The 14,856-nt window shown below is 46.7% G+C and overlaps 1 protein-coding gene across 2 annotated transcripts in view; it reads right to left on the bottom strand.

The window, feature by feature from the left end:
* Positions 1-3,970: 3,970 nt before the first annotated feature.
* The window catches only part of LOC147101454 (rho GTPase-activating protein 27-like), a 231,077-nt gene continuing 220,191 nt past the window's right edge, over positions 3,971-14,856 (bottom strand). For both annotated transcript variants that reach the window (XM_085966576.1, XM_085966575.1), the window contains one exon: positions 3,971-11,057. In XM_085966576.1, the coding sequence (XP_085822702.1) occupies positions 10,859-11,057 (199 nt within the window). In that variant the 3' untranslated portion in view covers positions 3,971-10,858. The remainder of the gene's footprint in view (positions 11,058-14,856) is intronic.

Genomic DNA, 14,856 nt, shown 5'->3' with positions numbered 1-14,856 from the left:
TGGCCCTTCTTCTTGATGCTGCTTGTGTGCAGGTAGCCCACTCCCCCCTCAGCCTGCAGGCTTCCGCTCAGAAGCAGCCTGCACCTTGAGGCAAGCCAGGTTGTAGCACTGTCAATCATCTTAAGCTCCACCTCGTTGCCCAAGCTCCATTCCCTAGCCTAGGCCCTGGTTTTCTGCCTTGAGGCAGGAAGACTCCTCAGTAGCAACATAATTCGTAAATATTGAGCCGAGCAAGTGTGTTGATTATCTTGCGTCATTCCTTCCTCTGCCATGTTTGCTCGGACATCCCATTCTTCTCAGAATAAAAACCCCATTTATAGATTATCAGATGTGCCATTTTCCCCCCAATTTACCATTTTTAATGTGTATACACATGTCAGTTGCAAGTGTTATAGTTCTCACTCCAAGCCGCCCATGTAATTAAAATCTCCACCACACTACAGTACCAAAGATAAAAGAGTTATTTTAGAATAATTGTAAGGAAAAGTAGTTCACCAGGAGGAAGCCTCAGAGGAAATTCACTTCACATCAGAATGACTCCCCACGTTGCCTTGTAAACTGGATAGGAACAGGAATCTGTAGTGTTACACAGTGGCATCTGCTGGAGGTCCAAGGTAAATAACAGACTGAATAAAGTGTCATTGGGAGGGTAAACTGTTGACTAAAAGTCATGGCTGTAGCCAGGATCAAACTTTTACTGAGAGAAATATGGCCACCCTTCCCACAACAGACATGAGTAACCTGTCCACAACAAATATGAATGACTTGTGCCGTACATTGTGAAACACTGGGTGGTGTGACTGGTGTCACACTGTGAAACACTGTGTGGTGTGACTGGTGTCACACTGTGAAACACTGGGTGGTGGTGTCACACTGTGAAACACTGGGTGGTGTGACTGGAGTCACACTGTGAAACACTGGGTGGTGTGACTGGTATCACGCTGTGAAACACTGGGTGGTGTGACTGGTGTCGCACATTGTGAAACACTGGGTGGTGTGACTGGTGTCACACTGTGAAACACTGGGTGGTGTGACTGGTGTCACACTGAAACACTGGGTGGTGTGACTGGTGTCACACTGTGAAACACTGGGTGGCGTGACTGGTGTCACACTGTGAAACACTGGGTGGTGTGACTGGTGTCACACTGAAACACTGGGTGGTGTGACTGGTGTCACACTGTGAAACACTGGGTGGTGGTGTCACACTGTGAAACACTGGGTAGTGTGACTGGTGTCACACTGTGAAACACTGGGTGGTGTGACTGGTGTCACACTGTGAAACACTGGGTGGTGGTGTCACACTGTGAAACACTGGGTGGTGTGACTGGAGTCACACTGTGAAACACTGGGTGGTGTGGTGTCACACTGAAACACTGGGTGGTGTGACTGGTGTCACACTGAAACACTGGGTGGCATGACTGGTGTCGCACATTGTGAAACACTGGGTGGTGTGACTGGTGTCGCACATTGTGAAACACTGGGTGGTGTGACTGGTGTCGCACTGTGAAACACTGGGTGGTGTGACTGGTGTCACACTGTGAAACACTGGGTGGTGTGACTGGTGTCACACTGTGAAACATTGGGTGGTGTGACTGGTGTCACACTGTGAAACACTGGGTGGTGTGACTGGTGTCACACTGTGAAACACTGGGTGGTGTGACTGGTGTCACACTGTGAAACACTGGGTGGTGTGACCGGTGTTGGGTGATGTACCTTGTCGTCATTGTTATCACCAGGAATCCGCTCGGCTACAACACCAGATCCTGGCTGCGGTTTTGGAGCATCAAGCTATGAAGGAATGAATCAGAGGCCTGAAGTTACAGCACAAATCTCACCTGGACTCTTGTGTATTTTCCATCTGTCGAAGTTATTTCACCCAGCTGCCCCTGGTTAAGACAGTGGTGTGACAGAAGAGATGCCGAAGTTCTCTGTTTGATCCCTGATGTGTGTTGAGTTGGCTGATCTGAGCCGGGTTAGTGGTAAGGCACTTGGGATTGTCCTCAATGCCCCGAGTTAGGAAAGAAGCAGTTGATCAGGGTTTCTGTTCCTCATCACTGACACCCCGGAGGCACTTGTGCTTGTGTGAGCATCGGGCAAAGGTGGGTTCGAGCTCGTGCGATTCCCCTCATTGTTGTATTGCATGCTAGCACTCAGTGGTGTTTAAGCTTATATGTGAAGGAGCTCACACTTGGGCGAGATAATAAAGGGTGACCAATGCCCCAGCAACTGTAGGATTTCACATCTTAAAGAGAGGAGCATTAAAACATTTCTGGAAAAATGTAAAAGAAATTATTTACAAATTATTTTACCCAGTATTTGAATACTCTGTCAGCCGTGGTTCAGTCAGGTAGCACTCTCGCCTCTAAGTCAGAAGGTTGTGGGTTCACAGACCCACTCTAGAGACTTGAGCACGTAATCCAGGCTGACACCTCAGCGCAGTACTGATGGAGTGCTGCACTGTCAGAGGTGCTGTCTTTCGGATGAGACATTAAACCGAGGTCACACCTGCCCTCTCAGGTGGGCATAGAAGTTCCCATGGCACTAGTTCAAAGAAGAGCAGGGGAGTTCTCCCTGGTGTCTTGGCCAATATTTATCCCTCAACCAATATCACTATAGCAGATTGTTTGATCATTATCACACTGCTGTTTGTGGGAGTTTGCTGTTCGCGAATTGGCTGCCGCGTTTCCTCCATTACAACAGTGACTACACTTCAAAAGTACCTCATTGGCTTTACTGCATTTTGGAACGTCCTGCGGTCGTGAAAGGTGCTGTACAAATGCAAGTCTTTCTTTTTTTTCCAATCTGGTTGGTAGGAAAAACAATTAATTAACCTTTTTTTTTATTCGTTCATGGGATCTGGGCATCGCTGGCAAGGCCACCATTTATTGCCCATCCCTAAATGACCCTCGAGAAGGTGGTGGTGAGCCGCCTTCTTGAACGACTGCAGTCCGTGTGGTGAAGGTTCTCCCACAGTGCTGTTAGGGAGGGAGTTCCAGGATTTTGACCCAGCCACAATGAAGGATCGGTGATATACTTCTAAGTCAGGATGGTGTGTGACTTGGAGGGGAACTTGGAGGTGGTGGTGTTCCCATGCGCCTGCTGCCCTTGTCCTTCTAGGTGGAAGAGGTCGCGGGTTTGGGAGGTGCTGCCGAAGTAGCCTTGGCGAGTTGCTGGTGTGCATCTTGTAGATGGTACACACTGCAGCCACGGTACGCCGGTGATGGAGGGAGTGAATGTTTAAGGTGGTGGATGGGGTGCCAATCAAGCGGGCTGCTTTGTCCTGGATGGTGTCGAGCTTCTTGAGTGTTGTTGGAGCTGCACTCATCCAGGCAAGTGGAGAGTATTCCATCACACTCCTGACTTGTGTCTTGTAGATGGTGGAAAGGCTTAGGGGAGTCAGGAGGTGAGACACGCACCACAGAATACCCAGCCTCTGACCTGCTCTTGTTGCCACAGTATTTATGTGGCTGGTTCAGTTAAATTTCTGGCCAATGATGACCCCCAGGATGTTGATGGTGGGGTAGTCAGTGATGGTAATGCCGTTGAATATCAAGGGGCGGTGGTTAGACTCTCGCTTGTTGGAAATAGTCATTGCCTGGCACTTGTGTGGCGTGAATGTTACCTGTCACTTATCAGCCCAAGCCTGAATGTCGTCCAGGTTTTGTTGCATGCGGGCATGGACTGCTTCATTATCTGAGGAGTTGCGAATGGCGCTGAACACAGTGCAGTCATCAGCGACCATCCCCATTACTGACCTCACTTTGGAGGGAAGATCATTGATGAAGCAGCTGAAGATGGTTAGGCCTAAGACACTGCCCTGAGGAACTCCTGCAGCGATGTCCTGGGGCTGTGATGATTGACCTCCAACCACCACAACCATCTTCCTTTGTGCTAGGTATGACTCCAGCCAGTGGAGAGTTTTTAGTAAACAGTTTACATTTTAAAACAAATTCTAAAACGTTAAATGATATGACATTTTAATTTCTTTATTACTGAAAAATGCTAATGTACACATTTTGTTCACCTGCACAATAAAGCTCCAATAATTTCATCATTCATTTAATATACATTCACGTAACAGCAGTGAGGTACCAGAGAGGCAACCAGCAGAATAGATCAAGGGTGGTGAAGCTGCAATTCCTGAATAGAATCTGACTTTATATAAATATATACAAGAACTTGTATTTATACAGAGAGAAGTCTCAGTGCACTTTACAAAGGGGCAGGTGTAGACACCAAGCTTCACCAGGGGGCAAGTGGACACCTAATTTTACATGCAGGAGAGGCAGACGCCAAGCTTAGTGAGGGAAAAAGGTGACAATGAACATTACTAGGAGGTCAGGGGAACACTAATTAGGAAGTAAAGGGGTTTGTTGAGGGAGGGACTGAAGGCACAATTAAACAATAGGCTTCTAGGAGGTTTTGAGGAGCTGGGAGGGAGGTAGAAAGGCCAAGTGGTTTTAGAAAGAGTGTTCCTGAGGACTGAGGAATCATAATCTGTTTAGTGGAGAGTAGAGGATGGGGACAATCATCTCAAATCAAGGAAACAGTGTTCTGGCTGGAGAAGATTACCCAAACAGGTTGAGCGAGCCGAGGGGGTGGTGTGCAGGGTTTGAAAACACGGACAAGGACCTTGAGTTCAATTTTCTGGGGAGCCAGTGGAGCTGAGCAAAGACGGGTGGAGGGGGGGCAGTGGTGGAGGGAGGTGGGGGGATGGGTGAGGGGACTTTGTGCAGATGAGCACTCAGAACCACAGGGCTCTGAATTGCTTTTGAAGGATGGAGGCCAGCGAGGAGACCGTTTGGGAAATGAATCCAGGAGGTGAGGAAGGAGTGGATGAGGGCTGCGGAAACGGGGAGCTGAGGTAGGGGTGTAGGTGGACAGTGTCACAGAGGTGGAAGGAGGCGGTCTGAGAAATCGACCAGAGGTGGAGTGGAAGCTCAGCTCAGGGTCAGAGGATCCTGCGGTTGCACTGTATGAGGGTGGATATCGGAGTACATGGAGCCCCGTCCAACGGCAGCGTATAGAGGGAGACTGCAGCCGGGCGGCCCACCATTTTTTGATATACACTGCTGACTGGTCCAGTACTTAGACAATCAGCCATACAAGTACAGCATTAAAGAACCCAATCTGCTAGAAACCGCAATTTTATAACATGTATATATATTTTTTTTCCAATTTCCATCCTCTTTCTCCTGCGGTACAGAACCATTACCCAAGTAAACCATCGCACTTAGTGTGGGCAAAACTGTTCAACTGTGGGAGGCATTGTTGCCGAGCCCTATCGATGCCCTCACCCTAATGTCCACATGTGCACTATCTCAGCAGGGGTCAATGGACAGCGATCAGGAGCTGGAAACTCAGTTGATTTTTTCCCCCCCCACCCATGAGGCACTGAGTCCAACTGCTTTGCGTGTAGCTCACTGCCTTGGCTGAGAGCAGCTAGCTCAGCATGGACCAGGGACTGAACCTGGGGCCCTCTGGGCCTGTAACAGCTCAGCCTGACACAGGGCCCTGTCGGGGAGCTGGAGCATGAGAATAGGCTCTTCCCTTTTCTAACACTGGATATTTATCACAATCAGGTATTTTAATGCTGGACTTTAAATTCAATATATTAAGGAAACAGGATTTCAAGCTTTAATTTATGCCAAGTGTCCAGCACTATAGTTAAAGGTTAAAAAGTCAAACACCAGCACTCCCTTTAAGAGCATGGGCTGGCGATATCACAGAATCACAGAAACCCCACAGTGCAGATAGAGGCCATTTCGGCCCATCGAGCCTGCACTGACACATATCCCACCCGATCCCCGTAACCCCTACACCAACACATATCCCACCCTATCCTTGTAACCCCACGTATTTAATCCCCCTAACACTAAGGGTCAATTTATCATAGCCAATCAACCTAACCCGCACATCTTTGGCCCTATTCTTAAAATAACAAACCCAGATCCTTAATTTGGCTTCATTTAAAGTAATTTTTAAATAATATACGTAACTTTTGAGTCTTTTTCTAAAGCTATTTACACTTTCTCAGAATGCTATGCTCTCGAGGAACTCGGTAACGAGAGATACACATCAAATAAAGTAGAAGCCATCTGCAGGTTAATGGAAACATACGTTTGAATTTTCTGGGATTTGGGAGTGAGAATAAAACTACATTTAAGATTAACCACAAGGAAATGCGCAGCCTCCATGTTGCCTGTGTTACATTCTGTTGCTTAGCAACCCACTTGCCTCAGTAACAGATTCAAAATGACTCCTCCTCAGCCCAGACTGCTTATTGCAGAAGTGATGGATGCCAGGTTAGCACACTGGCTAACAACACCGCTAAAATAACAAGCACAAGTAGTAACCGTACCATGAATGTGTTAAGCAGTGCGCTCGGAGCAAATTAAACTCGATTGTTTAATAACTTTACAATCTGTGGGTGGAGAACTAAGGCAGCTCCCCTTTGCACACTAAGAGGAGTCCTAGGTTTGCTGATGGGTTCTATTCTACACCCATAAGAACCTTTTCATTTTAACTGGAGTAATCATCGCTAGACTGTCAATCTTTTAAAAAAAAAAACAATTCATTTTTTTTTAAATAAGTGAATTCTCTGTTCTGCGAGTCGTCAATCACTCAGCTTCCTCACGTCCTCAGAGATGCCCAGTGGGTTGCTCGCTGCTCTGCGTGTGAGGGACTCTCCGGGCGATGCGATCACAGAGTCTCGTACCGTGGTGGAGGGGGAGAAGCAGAATATTCCATTGGTAGACTATATGATGTCTAAGGCCTCAGTTATACTATCACTTTCAGTTGAACAGAAGTGGTTTCGAGGGGGCATGAAGACGAAAGGGGCAGTATAGTTCAGAAATAACAACAGAAAATGCTGGAAATACTCAGCAGGCCAGGCAGCATCCGTGGAGAGAGAAACAGAGTTAACGTTTCAGGTCTGGGACCCTTCAGATTTCCAGCATCCGCAGTATTTTGCTATTGTATAGTTCAGAGTCAGGGTGAGGTTCTTCACCTTTGACCCCCACTAGAGCAATAGATGCCAAACCACCTCTAGTAGGTGTGTGGAGTTCATGCCAGGTATAGCAACACTCCAACTCAAAGCAAAGCCACATGTACTGCTCTGTCTGCACTCCTTCGATGTTTAAAGTCGGCGAGGAAGTGGGCAGATTCTGTGTATGCATCCAGATATCCATGCAAAGAGCTCCACTGCTAGTCAGCTCAGTATAAGGCACAGACGGGTGTGCTACTTGGGTCTGCAGACTGAGCAATGCACTGTACAGAAACTGCTTGGGATTGTGGAGTGCTGGTTAACTGAAACCACAAGGTGTAGGCAGAGAGAATTATGAGGCAACCTATTATGAGATCATCTGATACACCTTACAGGGTAAATATTGTGAATGCTCCCAGCACCCACTGGGAGCCCATATCAGGAACTTATACGTGCGTGGCCGCTGGTTATTTTCTGTCCATAATAGAATATATTTCCATTCAATTAATTTTAATTTAAGGGGTGGCCCCATTCAAACTCCTAGCCCCCCCCCCCTCTCAACGTGTGTGGCTCCGTGTTATGAGCACAGCTTCATAAAATCTACCCTCACAACATGTCTCAGAGAATCTGCTGCAGCAGTGCAGTCGGGAGATTATATTGCGAGTCAGGATCTGGCAAAGGGATACTCCCGGTTCAATCAGGAGACTTGTTCAGATTACAGCCATCAGCAAATGAATCACCATGTAACGATGTGATTGACTTTAACCTCTTTCCTTGATAGTTTCCTTGGCGATGCACTCTGGACACTGGCTGAGAGAGGGAGTGACTAGAACTGTCTCCATAGACTCTGCCAATACTGCTCTGTAGAGAACTAAATGGGGAGGGGGGACAGAGAGGTGGGTCACCAAAATGTTCTCCCCACACTTGTCAGTTTTCCCCTTCATCTCCTCAGCCACGGATCTTATGAACACTTTGTGCTGCTCCTGACAGCCCAGTGGGGAGCTGTAACTCACAACTCACCCTGTGAGCAGGTCAGGAGCGAGAAATACTGAAACAGTTGGGTTCTGTTAATATTGACAGTAAAATATGTGTCGATAAAATATCATTCACTTTATCAGTGCTCATACAGGCAGTGGCTATGTTGAGTTTTGACTCCCATCTATTGCAAGTTCTGGTGTATGGGTCATGACATTGCGCACTGTTTTTTTTCCAGATTAGGCGAGACTCCTAATTATCTCCCTTCCAGGATGTCCCCAAGTCCTGCACCTCATGTGGTTCAATGCTGCGGTCTCTGTGCCTCTCTCTCTCTCTCTCTCGAGTGGGCCGGTCTCCAATCTTCGCCCACTTGCCGAGGTGAAGCTTGTGCCCGCTGCCTGGCACCTCTGCTCCGTGAGGCGCTGAAAATCAAAGCTGCTGCCCGCTCGCCCTGCGACCTTCCTGGTCCGCGTGGCTCAGTACCACACCAGGCGGTGAGCTCACCCACCGAGCCATCAGAGGATTTTACATTTTGGGTTGTAATCGCCCTTGGATGGGGTACTTCTGTCAGACAGCGCCGTAACTCAGGCCTTTTTAAAACTGACACAGCCACTGCATGTGAGAGCACTGTACACAATCGGCATGACAGCTGACATTTATAAGCTCTGACACGTCTGATTAAAGCGCAGTGCTGGGAGGGCCACATTCCTGCTGTTGTACTCAAACAGTCACCACAGGTTATACCACACATGTTACATTGGCCAGCAATGCTTCGCACCACTGCTATAACGGATTCTAATGGTAACACAAAGGCTTTAACCCCAATTCCACAGGAATCATTGAATCCTGCAGCACAGGAGGCCATTCGGCCCATCGTGCTGTGCCGGCTCTTTGAAAGAGCTCTTCAATCAGTCCCACTCCCCCTGCTCTATCCCCAAAGTCCTGCAATTTTTTTCCTTTTCAAGTATTTATCCAATTCCCTTTTGAAAGTTATTATTGAATCTGCTTCCACCACTCTTTCAGGCAGTGCATTCCAGATCATAACAATTCACTGCATCAAAAAAAATTGCATCTCATCTCCCCTCTGGTTCTTTTGCCAATTATCTTAAAATCTGTGTCCTTTGGTTACCGGCCCTCATGCCTCTGGAAACAGTTTCTCCTTATTTACTCTATTAAATCACTCCAGCTTTCTCTCCAGTTCTATTTATGCTCGTTTCCTCTTCCAAATCTTTCTCCAGGTCGCTTCCTCGTGTTCATTCTCACCGTTCTGTTTCTCTATTGTGACTTTCCGTCGATTGTCTGCAGCCACTTTTCTCTATAACTGAGCTTCTGGACTGAGCCCCATAACAATACTGACCCCTTCTGGACACATCACTTACTACACCCAGGAACCACTTCCCTCCAACACCAGACATCAGCAATATTCTGAGCTCGTTCTGCCATAATGGATGGAAAAATCAAAGGCAACGTACCCTCGCTTTTCATGGTTGGTACGTGAGGCTCCTCATCGGAAATGCAAAGTCGGAAAATCAGCCCTTATCAACAAATCTTAATGTTTGAAGATTAAGACTTCCTTTTCGATTGGCATTACTTTAAATTGGCGATAAATAACATGGAATAAAGAAAGATGGCGTTGTGCCATCTGCTATTCCGACTCACTCAGAAAGCCAGAATTCCTTACCCCCTCACTCTTCCCTTTCTCCTACAATTCACCATTTTAAAACGAAACACTTGACATCACCTGACCACTACTTCTTCATTTACCTCATTTTCCCTCCTACTCTTCTCAGCTTTGTCGGACAAAGCCCTGCACGATGGGCTTTGACCCTTTATCTAGGTTTCCCAGTTGGAAAAAATAAAACCCTCGATGATCAACTGGTCTGTGAACATCAGGAATTATGGAGTAATGAAACCACACAATGGGATGACCTTTCATATCTCACTAGTTTGCCTGTTCTAACTTCTCTGGCCCACCATTCCATAGTGCCTACCCTCAAATGTCCGGTTTCACCCACAATCAGAAACGTTCTTGTTTGAGTAAAATGACTTCTTTGGTTTGAAGGGTCGGAGGAGGTTGTGCCACTGCCTTACTGCAAGAGCACGGTGTGCTGAGCTCTCCTCCAATAGCGTAAACCATAGCTTGCTTGGTGTGCTGAGCTCTCCTCCAATAGCGTAAACCATAGCTTGCTTGGCTATCTGACTCACCAGCCCTGGAAAATCATTTCCACTCTTACTTTCATGTGTGATATAATCTCCAGTGTTACATTTTTCCTAATTCAATGTGTTTTTAAAAAAAAATGCGCATTGAATTATTAAATACAACATCAACAAGCGGAAATAGAAGAACATGAACATCCAATGTCTTGGGGGTCGGATCCCGATTAATCCTCTTATTACTGATGTCAGGTCTCACATAAAAGTGCTTCAAACAACAGAGAGAGAAGCAGGTTTTATAAAGTGCTGCGTGCTGATTCTTCGCAAAATGCTCCTGTTGGGTAGAATCCCAAGCGCCACCATTAGCCACACAGTGAAAGCTGCAATCAAAAATCTCCAGCAAAAATGGCTTCCAGGAGGAAGCTGAATTAAGCATGGCATCTCTTCCTGGATCCAGATACAAGGAACTCCCAGTGGAGGTGTCCAGCAAAAGGAAAGACCCATTTATACTGGGCCTCAAGGCCCAATACTTCGTCGACTGAAAGTATGATCCGGCTTCTCCTCCAATAGTCTTGAAGTTGAATCAGACTATGACCTGAGGGACAGCCTTCCTTCTTTTTGCATAAGGCCATGACTGCTAGATCCAGTGCACGCAGACACCTCTGGCTCCTTATTACTCTATGTACACACTCACACACACATCAGTCGCTGTGTTGGGCAGCAGTGCCCCACTCAGTCTGTTGCTCATCTAATATCCGCCAACTCGCGGCTTTTGTTGAAAAGTTGCTGGTACTGGTTAAGGACGAACTCTACAATCTGGTTCTGGTAGACCATGTGGACCGCAATGTTTCCTGTCTCTATCTCTGGTTTCAGGAGGGTGGGGCCAAACACGATTGCCATACTCTGAGAGCTCATCCGATTCTGGTTGCGACATTCTATCACACTGGAAGAGAGTTAGAGGGATTATTATAACTTTGAAAGCTATGTGTCATTTTATGCCTCCATTGTTCAACAAATAAAAATTGTGCTTAGATTCGCTACGAGTCAGCCCCACGATAGAATAGGGACAAAACAAAAGTTGAATAAATCGCGTAGCAGACATCGAGGTTTTATTCTCCAAAAATTCGACAGTGCCCAATCCAGTCCTGAATGGATGTCCAGAAACTTATCAGTGGGTGTCATAAGAACATAAGAAATAGGAGCAGGTGTAGGAGATACGGCCCCCAGAGCCTGCTCCGCCATTCATTAAGATCATGGCTGATCTGCTACCTCATCTCCACTTTCCTGCCTGATCCCCATAGTGTCATTTGTTAATGATCAGGAGCAGGACCAATAGCAGATTTTCCCCTCTTTAACCCTGGGCACTAAGACCAAATGTAGCACCAAGTGTGGCCCTGGCTGAGATTACATTGCATTTAGAGCAGAGGAACAGGCCATTCGGCCCAACTGGTCTCTCGCTGTGTTTATGCTCCACACGAGCCTCCTCCCACCCTACTTCACCTAACCATATCAGCATATCCTTCTATTCCGTTCTCCCTCATGTGCTTATCTAGCTTCCCCTTAAATACATCTATGCTATTCGTCTCAACTATTCCCTGTGGTAGCCATTTCCACATTCTAACCACTCTCTGGGTAAAGAAGTTTCTCCTGAATTCCCAATTGGATTTATTAGTAACTATCTTATATTTATAGCCCCTAGTTTTGGTCTCCCCTGTAAGTGGAAACATCTCTACATCTACCTTATCAAACCACTTCATAATCTTACAGATTAGCTAACTCAGCACAGGATGGTGATTATGGCACTCTCCAAGAATCAGTTATTGACTGGATGACCTTGCTGAGCTACTGGCAGAGATATCAATGATTTTCTCATTTTTATCCCACATTTCTCCCCTCCACTGCTGAAGCTTTTGATTCATGTACGGTCTCTAAATTGACACACAGCTTGTCCAACATCCAGTACTGGATGAACTGAAGTGTTCTCCAACTAAATATTGGGAAAACCAAAGCCATTGTCTTCAGTCCCCGCCACAAACTCCGTTCCCGAGTCACTGACTCCGTCCCTCTGCCTAGCATTTGTCTGAGGCTGAACCAGACTGTTCGCAACCTTGGGGTCATATTTGACCCCGAAATGAGCTTCCGACCACATATCCATGGCATAACTAAGGCCGCTTATTTTCACCTCCGTAACATCGCCCGTCTCCGCCCTTGCCTCAGCTCATTTGCTGCTGAAACCCTCATCCATACCTTTGTTACCTCTAGACTTGACTATCCCAACGCACTCCTGGCTGGTCTCCCACATTCCACCCTACGTAGACTTGAGGTCATCCAAAACTCGGCTGCCCGTGTCCTAACTCGCACCAAGTCCCGTTCACCCATCACCCCTGTGCTCGCTGACCTACAGGCTCCCAGTTAAGCAACACCTCGATTTCAAAATTCTCATCCTTGTTTTCAAATCCCTCCATGGCCTCATCCCTCCCTATCTCTGTAATCTCCTTTAGCCCCACAACCCCCGAGATAGCTGCACTCTTCAAATTCTGCCCTCTTGAGCATCCCTGATTATAATCGCTCAACCTTTGGTGGCCATGCCTTCTGTTGCTTAGGCCCTAAGCTCTGGAATTGCCTGCCTAAACCTCTCCACCTCTCTTTCCTCGTTTAAGCTGCTCCTGAAAACCTACCTCTTTGACCAAGCTTTTGGTCACCTGCCCTAATTTCTTATGTGGCTCGGTGTCAATTTTATCTTATAACACTCCTGTGAAGCGCCTTGGGATGTTTTACTACGTTAAAGGCACTATATAAATATAAATTGTTGTTGTACGGTTGGATGAGCACTGTCCAAGGGCCACAATACAATAACTCATTGAAGTGGCTATTCTTGAGCGAGCCTAGATCATGAATGTCAGGAGGCTATATGACTATGAGGCACCACAACCGAGCCAAATTATGTTCTCACACAACATCTAAACATGCAGTAGGACCCCAGTTGCTTTTTCCATCCTTTAGGCTGGAAACAATCAGGCAAACCCTTACCACAACCCCAAATAAGATCAGGTAAATCAGCATGGACTGAGGATCAAACCGGTGGCCTTTCTGGTCTGTATGGTTGCATTTGGCACTGTGTGTTATAACCCAGTGATGACCTCTGCACACCAAATATGCCATCTCTTATGCAATCCTTTCTTTCTGCCTGTATCCTCAGGTGTAAATGACCTGTCTGCTGCTCCAACACATTCTTTTCCGAGACCTCAGAAAGCTGGAATTCCTTATCCCCTCACTCTTCCCTTTTTCCAACAATCTACAATTTTAAAACCCAAGCTTGATATCACCTGACCACTACTCTTTCACTTACCTCATTTTCCCTCCTACTCTTCTCAACTTTGTTGGGGTCCCGCACAGTGGGCTTTGGCCCTTTATCTAGGTTTCTCAATTTGAATAAACAATCCTTGACGACCAACTGTTCCGTGAACATCCACATTAAGTAAATCCAGTCCAGTACTGATCTGTGACTTCACATGCAGCGTGATCAGGTACAAGGCATTCTTAGAGAAAACCTCTGGTTTAGTTGAAGTTCTGGATGCTATTATAGCTCGTGTAGGAGGGCTATCTAACACTTGCTTAGGAATGTTGGGAGTAAAAGAAAGAACTTGTATTGATATAGCGTCTTTCACGACTTCAGGATGTCACAAAGCACTTTACGGCCAATTAAGATAATTTGTTTTATTGATGATGGTTGAGGGATAAATATTGGCCAGGACACCGGGGAGAACTCCCCTGCTCGTCTTCAAATAGTGCCATGGGATCTTTTACGTCCACCTGAGAGAGCTGATGAGACTTCCGGCAGTGCAACACTCCCTCCGTACTGCACTGCACTTTCAGCCTAGATTATGTGCTCAAGTATATAAATTAGGCTGGGAGAAATTCCTGAATTATCTGCCGGGTTCTCAATACAAACCCGCCTCTTCCGAACTTTACCTGTGAGCACAAACCGAAGGATGGGATATGATGCTACGACTACACAAGGTGTTGGCCACCACTGGTCACCACTGGAATTATTCTAACTGTTCCCTTTGGGAGGGTTCGGTAACAACGGTGATATCAGATCTCAGGAATCAAAGCTCTGAGAAAGGGCTGGGCTTTTTTCATTTGAACAATGCAGATTATGCGGCGACATAATAGAAGTGTTTAAAATGATGAAAGGATGGGAGAGGGCAGAAAGAAGCAAATTGTTTCCAGTAGCTCAGGGGTCTAGAATGAAGGACTGTAGATATAAGATTAAATGTAGCGAAATTTAGAATAGGGCAGGAGAAACTTCTTCACACAGAGAGCAATGAGTTTGTGGAATTCACTTCCAAAGTTAGTGGTTGAGCTAGAAACTATGTCAATATCAAGATTAGATTGGAAAGGTGGATGAAGGAAAAGGAGTCGAAGGGATATGGAAACAGGGTGGGTAATTTTTTAAAATTCGTTCCTGGGATGTGGGCGTCGCTGGCAAGGCCAGCATTTATTGCCCACCCCTAATTGCCCTCGAGAAGGTGGTGGTGAGCCTTCTTCTTGAACTGCTGCGGTCCTTGTGGTGAAGGTACTCCCACAGTGCTGCTAGGGAGGGAGTTCCAAGATTTTGACCCAGCGACAATGAAGGAATGGCGATATGTTTCCAAGTCAGGAATGTGTGTGACTTGAAGGGGAACTTGGAGGTGGTGGTGTTCCCATGCAGGACTGCTGCCCTTGTCCTTCTGGGTGGT

This window comes from Somniosus microcephalus, chromosome 24, assembly GCF_052327205.1.
Source record: "Somniosus microcephalus isolate GS21.2 chromosome 24, FLI_Smic_1.0, whole genome shotgun sequence".
In the NCBI taxonomy this organism is placed as follows: Eukaryota; Metazoa; Chordata; class Chondrichthyes; order Squaliformes; family Somniosidae; genus Somniosus; species Somniosus microcephalus.
The sequence above is the reverse complement of the archived record's forward strand: the minus strand, read 5'-3'. Positions and strand labels throughout refer to the sequence as shown.